Raw genomic sequence first — 16,409 nt, 5'->3', positions numbered from 1 at the left:
ATAAAAAATTAAAAAAAAAAATATTCTAGAGAATGAAAATGATACACAGCGGTCAGATAAAGTGAGGCTTTGATCACACAGTAGTTCTACTACTTGCATTTTATTAAAAATAAAAGTCCAGCTTTGGCCACTGAGGGGAAGATAATGTACAGGAGAATAAGAGCAAAAACAGAAAACTTAGAATACAGTTCATCTTAATTATTGAGGTCAAAGATGACGCAGCTTGATTTAGAGAAATGACGTGATGACAGATTGCATGGGAGAGGAAGCACAGAATCAAAGGTCAGGCTTTGGTTCTTAGCTCTGGTAGCTGAGGATGATGAGTTAGAAATGCTACCACATACGAAGCAGCAGTGTTGAGAAGAGAAAGTGACCTTTGTTTTGTTCAAGTTGAGTATGAAGAATCTACAACATAGCTAAGAAAAGAGACCCTTTGGGCAGGTTTAACTACAAGCCTACAGCTCAAGAGGTAAAAACTTGTGAATAGTTAAACTGGAGCCTTTTGAGACAAAAATAATTAAGATTATCATGACTAAAACCAACTGGAATGAAGTCATGATTAAAACATTAATGGTAAACTCATAAAAAGAGAAATTTAAAAATGTGAGGAAGTAACAAAAAAAGCAGAAAAGACACGTAACAGAATAATATAAATTCTTATTCCCAGCACTTTGGGAGGCCACGGCAAGTGGATCAACTGAGGTCAGGAGTTCAAGACCAACCTGGCCAACGTGGCAAAACCCTGTCTGTACCAAATACACAAAACTTAGCCAGGTGTGGTGGTGCATGCCTGTAATCCCAGCTACTCAAGAGGCTGAGGCAGGAGAATCACTTGAACCTGGGAAACAGAGGTGGCAATGAGCCGAGATCATGCCACTGCACTCCAGCATGGGCTACAGAGCTGGGCTACATAGCTAGACTACATCTAAAAAAAAAAAAAGACTCTACTGCTGAGATTAATTGAGAGGAGACAGACCATTCCTTTAAGTAGGTAAAAATCCAAAGAGTGTTCACAATACAGTGCAATAGGTTGGTGCAAAAGTAAATGCTTTTTCTGCCCATTAAAAACTGCAATTACTTTTGCATTAATCTAATAGTAAATCTCGTTTGGTTTTTGTTTTTTTGCCCTGATGCACTTGGCTGATACATTTGCATGTGTGATACATAAAACCATAAATACATCCATATTTAGATTAAAGTAGGGATCATAGATGCCCTGTGTTATGGCTGTGATTCTCTCTCTTAGTATCCCATTCTATTCAAAAAAGTATACTGAAATGAAAGTAAGTAAGAACAACATTATTACAGAAAATTTCTTGAGTTTGCTTTAAAAAAGAAATTAAAAACACAAACAAAAAACTAAGCAATCTCTAAAGAGTGCCCTAGGTACTTTTTTGGTAACAGGTGAATAGGCAAAATCACTCCTAATCAAGCAAGACAAAGAAGCAAAATACCATGGTTTAGACCTTTTATCCAGAATATCTATCTAAGCAGCATATCAACTGACCATTGGCAACTGAAAACTAACAAGGATTCAGAAAGGCAGAATATTATAATATAATATGCCTTCTAGCAGGTTTCAGAGACCAAGGCATAAGAAGAACATAATCTAGAGGAAAATCTGAGCCACTGGAAAACTGGGAGACAATAGTCAGACATTTGAAGGAACATGATATAAGGGTCAGTAGTGGGATCTGCAGCAGGCCAAGTGGCCTGACCTGAGAGTGGTGTTCAGAGGGCTTCTGACGGCAGGGCCAGACTGTCCCTGCTCTCCCACTGCAATCTGCCAGACCAAAAGGAATGGGAGAACAGAAAACTGAAACTAGTATCTCCTAATAGTCACTAGGTTAGGGGAAAAAAGTCTTTAAAAACACCTTAAAGAAATACTTCTTTTAGCTCTGACTCATTTTGTTAACTGCATAAGAACATTGTTTTGGGACACTGTCTTTCACACTAATCTTGTTGTTTTGCCATGATATAAGAAAGTTTGACCTGTGGAGTCCCAGAATAGCTCAGATGGAGAACTTTTTATATAATCCTCTCAGTATCTCTGAGCTAACTTTAGGATCAAGGACTCCAGCAAGAGGTAACAGAATAATTCTGCTTGAGGTATACTCGATGGGATGAGGCTAAGTGGAAAGAATAAGCCATCCAGTATTTAGTGCTTTGGGGCATGAGCTCAGTATTGTTTATAGTTCTTTTTTAAAAATGAAAGGTAAAAATAGTTAGTGAACCTAATACCATTAAATATTATTATTTCCCCAGTGACAGCCTGGCAGAACAGCCAATGTTATAAAAACATCATAACTCACTGTGACAAAATCATCATCATATTCAGACAGCAGTTGCTTCTTAAGTGAGGAATAAGGTAAGGAGTGATCCCTCAAGTTTGGTAGGCCTGGCTGATACACTTAAGGGCCACCATGTGAAAGAAGCCTGCACACATCACAAGTTTAGCCCCTTGCAAGACTGCAGGCAGTAGTCACAGCAGGTCCTGTCCTGGGGAAAGATGACTGACACAGACCCCTTCAATAAAAGAAAATTCTTATAGTCCTTCAAGATTCCTTGTTATAGGCTCACTGTATCTCAGCCCCTGCACCCATTTTTATGTTAAAGTCCTTGTACCCAGTAGCTCAGATGTGATTGTCTTTGAACATAGGGCTGTTAAAAAGGAAATTAAGTTAAAAAGAATGAATCAGAGTGGGCCCTGATCTAATCTGTCTGGTGTCCTTTAAGAAGAGAAGATTAGAACATACAGAGAGACACAAGGGATGCAAATGTGTAGAGAAAAAGACCATGTGAAGACACAGAGAGAAGGCAGCCACCTATCAGCCAAAGAGAGAAGTCTCATGAAAAACCAAACCTGCTGAGACCTTGATCTTGGACATCGAGCCTCCAGAATTGAGAGAAAATGCTTGTTGTTTAAGTCACTCAGTTTGTGATATTTTTTATGGTAGTATTAGTAAACAAAAACATTCTTCAATAAAAACTTCTTAAGACAAAAGCACATTTGATAATAAATGGAATCACAATATAAAACCAACTGTAACTTTTGCTAATGCAAATCTCAATATTTTCTTTACTCTGAAGAAAATAATAGGAGCTTCTGAAAGGATAAAACTATCAGTCTCAAGTTTTACTGTATTTTTTTTTTAAACTCAACCAAAATAATTCATTTACTCCACATGGCACTTACCAGCTGATAGATTGCACTTTATACATTCTTAAAACTACTTTGCCTGTCGTCTTCTTTCCACATGGATGTGGTGCCTACTCTGGACTCTTCTATGGAGCTTGCTAGTTTCCCTTAGTTACCAGCTATCTTCTAGATTTGTTCATGGTAGGATGTAAGGATGTTGGTTCATGAAGAAAGATCTATTGCTTCAAATTTCACCCACTTAAGAAAGTTATTTGCCATTAAGTTTCTTATTTTCATGTTTATACTAAGGGCGGGGTTTAAGTACTATCTAGAAAGTGATGCTAGTTATGTTAGGCTCTCTCTAGCATAGAGAAACAGGATTGTTTTCCTTGTTTTTTTTTTTTTGTTGTTATTTATTTATTTTTTGCCCTGCTCTACTCGAATTAAGGCAAAATCCTATTTGAATTGGAAATCCTATGGAATAGGAAAATCCTATTTTCCAAAATATTTTTCTGAAAATAGAATGCATGGTGGAAAATGCGTATCAAAAAGACAGGAAGATTTTTCTAACAGACAGGTCCTTCTTAAACTACTGCTATGCTTTTGACTGCATAGTTTAATTATGAAGTATTTCTGTAACTCACTTACTTCTGCAAATTCTATCTTAAGTCCTAACTCTTCCATGACTTCTTTACTTCCTACTGCTGTTCAGACTTTTTAAAATTCATAGAAGTAGAACACACTATAGCCTATTCACGTTATTTTTTCCTTCAATGATACTGGAAGAGGCTTGAAAACAAGATCCATGTTTTTCTTCTATGTTGGTAATTAAAATAGGAGCAATAATGGCATTATGTAGTACCCACTATGTGGTAAGTAATTAATAAATATTATGTATGGACTGTTATGTATTTCTGAGCCTTGAAAAATAGATAACAGCTAATCTTCTTTTTTAACAGATTTTAATCCTATCCCTGAAAAATAGATAACAGCTAATCTTCATTTTTAACATATTTTATATTTCTGAATTCACCTATTTATAATCTGTAATCTTGAAACTAAAATGCACAGTACCATCATGGCCAACTGTGGACATGCACAAAGTGGTAAAAATGTTGAGTTGGCCAATGTGCATGTTTCTAACTGAGGTCTAACATAGTGATGCTCTGCCTTTTTGTTTTAGCCTTTACACCATAAAAAAGTGTCCATTTCATGATCTTTTACCGCTGCATATTTCATACTTTGTGGGCTTTTTGGGTTGTTGATTTCACTGCTTAAAATGAGCCAAGAATGGTGTCAAAGTACTACCTATTGATCTTCAGCCCAACAAAGTTATGCTGTGCCTTACACAGAAAGTAAGTACTTCAGATAAAACTTGTATAGGCATAAGATACAGTGCTGTCAGCTGTGAGTCCAATGTTAGTGAATCAACAACATATATTAAATAAGATGTATTTTAACTGAAATGCACATAAAACAAAGTCATTTTGATTGGCTGATAAAAATCAAAGTCATTTTGATTGGTTGATAAAATATTGTGACCAGATTCTCAAAGGAACCTAACCCTGCATTTCTCTTTGGAGCAATGGTTTGATATTTGTTAATTCAGTGTTTGCTATAATGTTACAGACTATAGGTATCACAAATACTGAATTGACTATTATCTCTTCTTTATTTCTTTTTTTACAGAAACTAAGAAATAAGGCAGAAAAAGATTAAGCAATGTGCCTGAAGATACCAAGATAGTTGGACAGGTTGGAATTTGAATTTAAATATGTCTGATTAAATTTTATCAAGTCTTAAAGTTTCTGGCATAAGCAGTGCAAACTCAATCCTCTATTGATAGAATAAGACTCAGAACGAATTATTCCAGTGGTCAAAAAAAAAGTAAATGAGAAAGTTTTCTTTCTTTCTTATTCTCTGAATTATTCAGAGCAGTTTTCTACTATTTTGTGAAACAATGGAAGTTCCTCAGATATTATATCACCTTTATTTATTCATTAATTGTATCAACAAATATTTGAGTGTCTACATGCTTCAGGTACAAGGCTAAATCCTAGGGACAAAATAATCTCTCAACGAGCTTAAAATACATTGCTGAAGGCAGGCCTAGAAAAAATAATTATGATGTAGTATGTGAAAGGGCTATAGTACGGGTGTTTACAAGATTTCAAAAGCCCATAGAAGTAGAAAAAAATCTAATCTGCCTGGGATTTGGTGATAAGACTTTTAAGAACAACAACAACAACAACAACAAAAGATCTTTAAGCTGGATCTTAAAGAAACATACGTAAGATTGGAAAAGGGAAAGCTATGCCACATAGCTTTAATTAATAGTCTTGGAGTTATGACAGCGAAGGTCTGGAAAAGAATATGCTTGGAGGGAAACGTTTTTGAAATATGTCCTACTAGTTTTCCAAAATAAAATTGTTACTATGGCTTTTCATTTCAAAACATGTAAGAACATTTTTATTGTATGAGGTTTTACAATTTTTAACATCTCACAAATCAAGATGAAAATGAAAATGAAAGGTAGCTTAGTATTATGTCGCAGGTAAACACACCGCAGCCTTTCTTAAAGAGCGTAAGATGAAGGTGCATATTACAATTAATATTGTAAACCAGTATAAAATATAATTTTATAGTTGTATCCAAAGGTGGGTACTTTCAGGAAAGAATAGGATCTTGAAGGAGCTTCACCTTATGACCCAGCAGTTGACCAGGCAAAGCCTCTGCAGCCACCTCTGTAGAGTACAGTTCGCATATGTGGCATTTATTTCTCCTCTTAGAGATCTGGTGAGTGGCTAGTTGAAAATAGTGATAATGTCATAAATTATTTCTTTGTTTCTTTTATTTTTACTGTTCTATTTCAGTTTTGGCATCAAAAATAAACAACGGGTATCATAAATATGCTTTGATATGGACTTAATCATAATATGCAACAGTTGCCAAAGAGTTATGGGTACAGTAATGAATGAAGAGAAATAACTTTGCTGGTAGTTAGTCTATGTTCCTTATTGAAGTAATTGTGCCCATTTTAATGGAATTGGCATTGATTTAGTAATGTGATACTTTTGGGATTCAACCATGCAGTTTTCTGTGACATTAGTAGCAATGATATATTTATACTTCAATAAGTTCTAATTATCATCACTGGATAATCAGGACTGAATAAGGAAAAGCTGTATACTTTTTTGGTTTAAGAAAAATGTAGGGGTTATAGATGTTGTGTCTTCTTTTCTCAATTGTCAATGGGAGCAAATTATTGCTCTTAGTAAAATAGGACATTAACTCTGGCAACTTAAAATTCAGGTGGCTAATGTGATTTTCCTTTTTATTTTATTTTATTTTATTTTTATTTTTTGAGACATAGTCTTGCTCTGTTGCCCAGGCTAGAGTGCAGTGGCAGGATCTTGGCTCACTGCAATCTTGGCCTCCCAGGTTCAAGCAATTCTCCTGCCTCAGATTCCAGAGTAGCTGGGATTACAGGCATCCACCACCATGCCAGGGCTAATTTGTATATTTTTAGTAGAGATGGGGTTTCACCATCTTGGCCAGGCTGGTCTCGAACTCCTGACCTCACAATCCACCCACCTTGGCTTCCCAAAGTGCTGGGATTACAAGCATGAGCCACGGCATCCAGCAGGCTCATCTGATTTTAATGTTGTCCCTCAGTAAGGTGAATAATCTGGGAAAAGATTAACTTTACAATTTTATAAATTTCTTAAGGTGAATACAGTATTCTCATTTTGTCAAGCTACATACTGAAGTAATCAAAGAAGAAAACATTACTAACATTAAAAAATTGATTTGTTGTGATTTGATTTAAGAAATGCCAACAATAACAACATATAATTTAAAATTTTAAGGGTAAACATACAATTCTATGGATTTGTTAATTAAAATACTTACATAAATCTCTCACATCCTGAATTACTATTATTGAACAGAGATAGATAGTATACAAAATAAATGCTCTTATATACAAATACAAGAACAAAGTGTCTTCGTGTTATTTAGAAACCCTGCTGAATTAAACTTTTCATGAACCAGTTTCCTCCATAGACAAAAAAGTAAGTTACCTTTTAGTATAATAATAATTAAAAACAGGAGTCTTTTAACCAAAAGATCTCATGTGTTTGGAGGAATTATGCCAATTCTTATGATCCTAAGTCATAATATTTATTTATTTATTCATTCATTCATTCATTCATTCATTCATTTGAGATGGTGTCTTGCTCTGTTACCCAGGCTGGAGTGCAGTGGTGTGATCTTGGCTCACTGAGATCTCTGCCTCCCAGGTTAAAGAGACCCTCCCACCTCAGACTCCTGAGTAGCTGGGATTATAAATATGCACTACCATGCCCTGCTATTTTACTTTTTTGCTTGTTTTTAGTAGTGACATGGTTTCGCTATGTTGGCCAGACTGTTCTCAAACTTCTCAACTCAAGAGATCAGCCTGCCTCGGCCTCCCAAAGTGCTGGGATTACAGGCGTGCGCCACTGTGCCTGGCTTAATTAATAGTCTTATAAGTCATATTAAAGGCCTTCACAAGTTTTCAAGGTCTTCACAGCTTAATTTATTCTATTTCCAATAGAAAAAACTATATGCACATTCATGTATTTGTACGTGCTTGTGTGTGTCTATTGGAAAACATTCCAATAATTTAACCAGATGTCCAATCTTTTCCTATGACCTTGATACTATGAGTTATTCTGCCTATAATAGCTATTCTATATCTCTTTCATCAAAATATCAAATCAAGTTTTTAATAGAATTCAGTATTAGCCATTTTTAATAAAATACCTTGCACATAACTACATTAAAAGAATATATTCCCTTTAATTTTACTTTTCTTTTACCTTTGCTCAACATTTTTTAGTGAAAAAAGGATGAAAAAGTTCAAGAGTGCCTATGTGATTATTACTTTTGTTGATAATAAATTCAATAAACATTTATTGAACATCTTTTATAGACAAGATGCTACACGAATTCTTACTTGTAGAAGGTGGGCTGGCACTCGACTAGGGTCCAAAGATGGATTAGAAGCATGTCTTCTTTTTCAAAGATTTGCTAATTAGTGCTGATAATACAAGATATGATGAGTTACAGAAGAAACAATGCTGTTGGAATTCACAGGCCCACAAGACCAGAGAACTTGAACAGCAGATTGAGGTAGACCAAGCCAGTCTGAAAGCACAGAGGAAGCAAAGACCCAGAGCTGACAATATACAGTGCTTTCAGGAATAAGGAAGTTGTTCATTTACCTCAAGGTTCTGGTTTGTGAGGAGAAAGAGTAATCCATGAATGAGGCTGGAAAAGTAGGTGACCTACATATGTGGAGTGTACCAGGAGCCAGTATAATGACTTCAAGTTGTCATTCCGGAGCCTTGAAGCTCCACCAAAGGTTTTTAAGTAGACAGTGATATAATCAGAGCTGTTCTATGATAAATTATAGTACCACAGTATAAAACATTGGTAGTGATGTAGGTAAACAGGTGAGAGAGGATCAAAGGGAAGAGGTCACAGAAATCATGTAGGCTGAGGTAATTAGAGGCTGACTTGGATAACAGAAGCAGGAAGAATGGATGAAAGAAGCATTAAGTAGGCTGACCCAAGAGAAAAGGGAAAAGTCAAGATGGCATTTCAATTATAGCCTAGGAACTACTAATGCTATAAAGAAAAGTGGAAAAATGCAAGAATACTTGGAATTAAGATTAGTTTAGTTTATGCCACATTAATCCTGAGTTTCTAGCCAATCAGAAATGTCCAGAGCCTTTGGACATGGCAAAAACTAAAGTAATGTGACAGTCAAAGGATATTGATGAAGACTATAAGCCAGAGTTTATAATCAAGTAAAGAAGACAGTAAATATTTGCAAACTCTGCATAAAATTGTGGAAAGTAGCATATAAGAGATTAAAATTTCGCTGAAACTTCAGAGAAGAGAAAACTCATCTTCAGATGGAGGTAGAGGTTGTTCATCTGGAGTTCAGAAAGACTTATCAGAATTGAGCTAGAGTTGTGACTGGCAGATGCGGAAGAGGAAGGAATTTCAGATGAGGAGGGCACTCCAGATGCCTAAAAAGACACCAGTAAAGTTAATGACGTCGAAAAATGCAGCTGCCTCATTTGTGAGACAATGATGAGGACACCAGTGTGCTTAGGACTTTGTGTATGCTTCCTTTGATGAAGTAGGATGGAAAGAGAGAAACCTATTTCTGACTACACTAAAATGAAACAAGATAATTAGCCAAATTGCTCTCTTTAAGTCAAACCAGCTAATGTCCATGACTAAGCAACTGGTTAATAGAATTGTTCATTGAATTCATGCACACAAATAAGTAGCTCAGTCAAAATATGTTCTAAATATAGCCTGGTCATCTTAATTCCTTGAATTTCCACACATAAGAATTTTAAAGCCCTACACTTTTGAGAGTTAGAGATTATTTCATGGAGTACTTTGCCTAATGATTGAACTGTGAACAGAGTTTATGAGAAGGTTTTTGAAATTATAACTTGTATTTTGTGTCAAAGTGTTTAAATGCTAGATTGAATGTAAATATTAATAGAAAAATTTCAGAACTATAGGGGAAAGTACTTGGTTACTTTATTAACATTTAAACCATAGGGAAAAAACCTGTTTCATCTTTTCTAAGAGAAAAAGCATCTTTGCAATGCTCAAATGATAATTTTTCATCCACTTCAGGAAATGTACTTTTACAATTACAATTTTAAAACTGGACAATGATGATATAGTACAGAATGCAGCAAGAATAATTCTCATAGCAGCTCCTTTTAGCAGTATATGCATATGATTTTAGCAATACATGTACCTCTATACAAATCAGGGTATCAGTATTACTTATGAATGATTCCATGATTCCAAAAAGCCTTCTTTGCCTCTTTCCCTCAATAGCTAACTAAAACAAAGCAAAACAAAAACAAACCTGTATTTTTCAAGTGAAATACAAATAAAATCACAAATTTAGAGTAGGCTGAAGGAACATAATACCTAATCTGGGAGTTTTGCCAAACTTTTATTTTAATGAACTTTATGCAGAGACACAGGAAGAACATTGTGCTGAAAATGCAGAAATCAACTCAGCATTCTTGGCAGGAGTACCTTTTAGTCTACAGCATAAAAAGAGTTAACCTGAAATGCAAACTGTAGTTGCATTAAATATGCTTTGTTTGCCATTCAATAAGCTTTGTTTTAATGGCAAAGGCAATATGGAAATTGGGTGAGTACTTAAACTTTATTATGGAAATAAATGACGTTGCTCTAAAGTCTTCGAAGACAAGAAAAATACGCTGTGAGAAGTTATTAAATTTCCTATTTTCTTAGCCAGAGCAATTCTCTATTTGCCTTATATTTTCAGGGAATGTTTCAATAAAATTAAGTATGTTTTTCCCCCTATTAATAGCAAAATCCTAAACAAACTTTTAACCATGTCTTTTTTACATGTTATAGTTAATGTGCTTTCATTATGCTTAATGCACTTTTAATAGTCTTCTATGGCAAGATGGTATATTAAATGTGGGAATAAAATATCCATGATACCACCTTGAATTTGCTATAGTGCCTTTTATCTGGGGGATCAAAGCACTTCACGCATGTTCTCATTCAGTATCTCCTTGAGGTGTAATATGTGCATTTTATGGGCGAGGACACTGAGGTGAAGAATGACTAAGGGAACTGAGGTCATTACCAGAGCTCACACTAAGCACAACATGGATGAGCCTTCTCTCCCTCCAGCCCAGGCCACCTCCAAGATGGCTGCACTGGCTTCTTGGGACCAAAAATTGATGGTCTGTTCACTAGCTTTTTACTTCATGAACTTGTTTCCCTTACCTGGACACCATCAGATGCAGGGATGTAACTTGCCCTTTTAAATGTGTCTGTCACGTTTCTCAGGATCTCCACAGACATCAGAAGATCGCCTGCATAGAAATTTTTTCTCTGAGTTAAATCCAACAGTGTCTTGGTCACCTGGGACATTCCATCACCTGCCAGCATTCGCTGCCCCTTAGCAAGGTGCTCTTTAATCTGTGATGGTCAAAAGAACACAGCAAACATCAGAATCTTCATTACTATTTCTCTGCATATCTTTATCAAACAATTTTATTTAAAATTCCTAAGTCAACTTAAAATAGCCTTGCATTGCCGGGGAGGATTTGAAAACTGTAAATTGTGTGTATCCCATACTCAGATGGATAAACATCCAGCATGCAAGTATTAATGAGTGTATACATTTTGGCAGGCTTAACAAACTTGCCATTTCTAGTTAGAACACACAATTCAACACATTTGGAAAAATGTGTATTAATTTAGGTTCTTAATTGGAGTAAAAATTAAAAAGACTTTAGTATGTGGTAAACATGAGACACTGTTTAGTAAGGTGTGATCAGATATGGGAGATTATAAACACTTCAAAAACAGCCATGTTTACTAACAAGCTGAGCTTATTAACTTTTGCCTTACCTCTTAAAATGAACACATCTTTATAGAGCAGCAAAGAAATTATTAACAGCACAATCTTAAGAAAATATCTTTAAACTTTGGAAGTTTACTATGACATGATTGAAAACTAGATTACTTTAGCTTTATTTAAAAAAAAAATCAGCAAAAACAACAATTAAAAACTCCCTGCTTCAGCAACAGAATGAACCATTAAAATGCAAAGCTTAAATTAGTATGATGGCCAGAGAAATGTGCTGCCAATTCTTATGTTTTCTTGTCGTACAGTTCAAGGGAGGGAAAACATCCTACAGTGTGAAAGAATCGTAAAGTAAGGGAGGGTAAAGAAATGGCAAGAATCCATTACACTTTTATTTGTTTACTAAAAGTTTAATCTGTATCTTCTCCTTGCTAAATTTACTATAAAAATTAACTAAAAATTATGAAACAATTAATAACACACCAGAGAAATAGTGAAATAGAAAGGTTAAAGTACATTAATTATATTATCAATTTCCCATCAAGAAATGTACCAACAAATCTTTTAAAGTATGGCAATCAGTCTGAACTAATCAAAAAGGTTAAATTTTCTAAGCATTATATTTCAAGAAGTGTTGAAACCCCAGATATTTTACTTTTCGTTATTGGTAAAGATGTCTAAAACAATTTCGGTAAAATAAAATCTTCAGAGACATTTTATTTTCACTGTGTATGATAAAAATCATAACATATTTAGGTACTTTACTTTTCCCTATTTTCTTCTTTCATTTCTTTTCATCTCTCTTTGGTGGCTGCCATCAACCATGGACTAAAAAGCCCAAATGATTGGCACAGCATCAGTAAACTAGCTCTTGCCTATCTCTATAGTATCAATGCTAATTGCTTGGTAATGGAGTGGCATTTACATATTTAATCATGAAAGAGACCCAGCAGTGGCCAATAAGAAGGACATGAACCCTCGAAGTAGAAGCCAGCTGGTTTCTACTTTGTACCAGGCTGTACCACCAGGCTGAACTCCAGTCCTGCTTCTAAACTACTGGTAATTATTTGCAATTTTCTGTTCAGGTCATGTGTTTCATAACTTCAGATTTTTACAACAGATATTCTACCCTCTTCTCTTCCATGGTCTCTTGTTTAAAAACCACTCATAGTTAATTCTTGTTCTTCTAAATAACTAAACAGAGCTAATCAATGCCTTCTCTGTGTTATCTCTTATACAGGCATGGCTTTTATCATAGAGAACGGTGATTAGTTGCTTAAATATTTTTCTGCCTTTAAACTGAGGGTAGGCTTCCTGCCTTATTCATAGTCTTAGCAAACAGCATAGAAAAATTTTGTTACAGTGAATTCAGCTGTTATGCCCTAAGTACACCTTTGTGGTGTAATACAATGGATTGGGTTTTAGAGTCAGCGGTGCCTAGGTTTGTATTTCAATTTTGCAGCTTACGATTTATGTAATTGAGTTCATAGGAGACTCAGCTTACCATGTCTCCTCTAAGATTTAAAAAATAGATTTACATATTAAAAATTATTTAAAAGTCATTCTCTTAAAACAAATAAACCCACACAGGCCTAAGATAATGAGCAGAAGCTAGAGCATACAGGAAAGCCTCTTGCTTTCTCACTGTCTGCGTGCCCTACGTGATCTAGTTCCTACAGACTTCTCCTCTGTCACCTGCTGTGCTCTACCTGCACTTGTCCTTTTGCTCTTCTTCAGTAACTTTAGGTACATGCGTATCTCAGGGCCTTTGCACTTGATTTTTTTTTTTGATGGAGAAGGAGGCTTGAATAGTCTTTCCACAGGCATTCATATGCTTTATGTTACCTTCTCAGTAAGGTCTTACCTGACTTGCCACCTAAAATGGAATCCTTGTCATTCTCAGTCATCTCATCAGACTTTATTGTGCTCAACCTTACCTGACCTTGTGCCATCTATTTCTTGGTTTATTCATTCTTCTGCCTATGCCATTAAAATATTAGTATAAGGCTTCTGAAGGCAGAGATTTTATTATTGTATTCCCATTATCTAGAAGCTTATTCAATATACTGAAGAAATGAGTTAAATGAGTGAATGGATTAACCAGCTTCCATCTCTGCATACATTGTTAGGTCATAGGATTAAGTTAGGCACATTTGAAAGATATTGTAACTGACTCATGAACACAGTCCATAGGAAACACTGCTAACAAACAGCACGAGATAAATAAACTACCTGACTTAAAGAGGTAGTGCTGCTTCTGGTCTGGTGCTCTAGCTGCACTTGTCCTTTTGCTCTTCCTCAATAACATTAGGTATATGCATGTCTCAGGATATGCATGAAGTATGAGGAAAGTTTTGAAGATAAATGAAGGTAATGGAATCTAATCTAAAAAAAAGTCATAAAATTCAGTCCTCAGTTTTGTGCTGGCAATGAAAATCACAGCTGTGATACTCAAAGCTGCAGAAGATTAAATTGTTCTCCATTAGGAATGGAATGCAGCAATGGTTGCCACGGTAAATAATGTCTGACTGCCTCAAATAGGCCCTTTTTCTGTTATTTTGGCAACCCATACCTGTGCCTGTGAGATATTTAACTTGTACAGATACAATGTGTGCTTCTTCTCAAACAAAAACATCACAACATGGACTTGAATCTTGAGAAAAAAAACATTTAGACATGCTTTCTGTTTGCAATAAAAATAGTTACAGAAGGCACTGGATGGCTCAACTAATAGGAAAGCCAGTCTGTCTCGTCTGGGTCAGCATCAAATCTGGCCCAAGTCAGTAGTAAATTAACGTCATTGCCATCTGACAGCTGCTTAGAAGGCTTATGTAGAATGAGTGGTTGTCAGTCCAGCTCTTAGCAAACAGGTGCCCAGATGACAATACCAGCTCTAACAATTGGCACTGATTAGCATCCTTCCTGACACTGCACTTGGGACAAATACCTTGTAATATTTTTACACACTGATGAGATTATTCATTGCATTTATACAAGGTATAAAGAGTGTTTGAATAAGATACATTTCTGTCCAGAATGTATTGAGTTGAAAGACAATTTCCTGGTTCTTGATCTTTCCACAACACAAGTATACTGGGAAGACTTGTCTTTTTTTGCCTTATTTCTACCCTTTCCCCACCTATTTCCTAGAATGACATGTCCAAGTTTATCTGCTAGATTGTTTTCCCTTTTTTTTCTTTCTGGATTATAAAGTTGAGACTAAATGGGTTTGCTCGCCTTACCTCTTCTCTATTTCAAATTGTCCTTTATTTGCATTCTACCTCTCCTCCTTTGTTATTGTCTCTATGGTTTAATTCTGTAGTTATTTCTAAGATTTTGAATCCCATCCAATCCCCTCTTCAATGTTTCTCTCTCGCTCAAACAAAAAATGGCCAGATATCATGTATCTTATTTAAATACCAACTTCTCAATTCTACTTCCTTTCAACTACTGTCTTCTCCCTGGTTCGCTTCAAAATCAATATTAGAAGTACAAAATTTGGTTTGAACCCTACAACTTTTTAAGTTATAAATTAAAATTTCCAATTACCTACAAAGTATGCTTTCTGGAAATGTTGCTAGTATGTCATGTTTAAGTAGCAGTTGTAGTCATAAAACCTAGATTTAAATTGTGGTTCTGCTGCCATAGAAAAAATTATTTAACTCTCTCCTAGGATCATTTGATTTATGCATAAAAAGGAGAAAATAATCATGTGGTTATGATGGGTTAATATAAAAATAGAGGTTAAGAGTGGCCATACAGTGACTGTTTCCTCTTCTCCCCAATTCACGATCCAATTTCTCTAAATACTACCTATGTAGTGTTTCTCATCTCCATCCTTTTCCTAAGGACATGAGATGGATCATGGTATAGGTCTTCAATACTTCACTTCCAGAATGTTAATTCTTTCTTCAACTGAATCTAATTGGCTATTTATCCTATTCATTAATTTCAGTGACAATATTTTTTTACTTATAGAAGTTCTGTTTAAAGTTTTTCATATTCTTTAACTGTGATTTCTGTTCTTTCATATATTAATGATTTTAAACAATATATTATAGTTCTAAAATATTTCTCTCTGAAAAATTTGTTTTGCTAAGTCTCCTGATTTATTGCATTTTCTGATTCTTCCTCCTAATGTTTTGCTTCATATTTATGAATATTGTAAACTAATTCAGTGGGATATATTTATCTTTTTGGAGTACCAAGTGCCTGGTTTGTGAAACAGTTGTTAGAGATGCTTTTAAGTGCATTTCTCTGGGGGTGGAGCCTTCAGGCAGTTCATTGGTCCTGAATCAATTTATGCAAATTTTCATGTTAATTCCATCTGTTCATGTTTTAGACTAGGAGTTTCCATTTCTGAATGGCAATTTCTTTCTTCTTCTTCCAGAAACTCTGTATGAACTATAAATTTCTTAGATACGTTGCAGGCCTGAGAGTGCATAGAGTTTTTCCACTTCATGAGGCTAGAGCAGCAGGATAGTGCCAGGCCATTGCTAGAGGCTTGGAAGGGCATCACTGCTTGTGTGAGAGGTGTTCTCAGCATCCTCATGAGGGCTTTTGGATCTCAGCTTCTAGCTAGAGCTTATGTATGATCTAACACTCCAACAGCTTTTTCCTATAGTTCTGTCTTTGATATCCCCCTGTGGTAATTTCCAATACCTAAGGTTTCCCAGCTTCTCTTTTGAGAGAAGCTGTAAGTCAATATTTGAAAACATATACTTGCTAGTTTATGCAGAAGTCATTATGATCTATAATAGTCAGTTTGGTTCACCCCACTGTTTTATTATGACTACTACAGGTACCCTAATAACAACCATCTAAACTTCT

The 16,409-nt window shown here is 35.4% G+C and overlaps 1 protein-coding gene across 7 annotated transcripts in view; it reads right to left on the bottom strand.

Annotated features, from left to right (window-relative positions):
• ADGRB3 (adhesion G protein-coupled receptor B3) overlaps positions 1-16,409 on the bottom strand; it is a 771,381-nt gene that overhangs the window by 404,131 nt on the left and 350,841 nt on the right. For all 7 annotated transcript variants that reach the window (XM_078369486.1, XM_002746712.7, XM_008994633.5 and 4 more), the window contains one exon: positions 10,994-11,188. In XM_078369486.1, the coding sequence (XP_078225612.1) occupies positions 10,994-11,188 (195 nt within the window). The remainder of the gene's footprint in view (positions 1-10,993; positions 11,189-16,409) is intronic.

Source organism: Callithrix jacchus, chromosome 4, assembly GCF_049354715.1.
Source record: "Callithrix jacchus isolate 240 chromosome 4, calJac240_pri, whole genome shotgun sequence".
Taxonomy (NCBI): domain Eukaryota; kingdom Metazoa; phylum Chordata; class Mammalia; order Primates; family Cebidae; genus Callithrix; species Callithrix jacchus.
The sequence above is the reverse complement of the archived record's forward strand: the minus strand, read 5'-3'. Positions and strand labels throughout refer to the sequence as shown.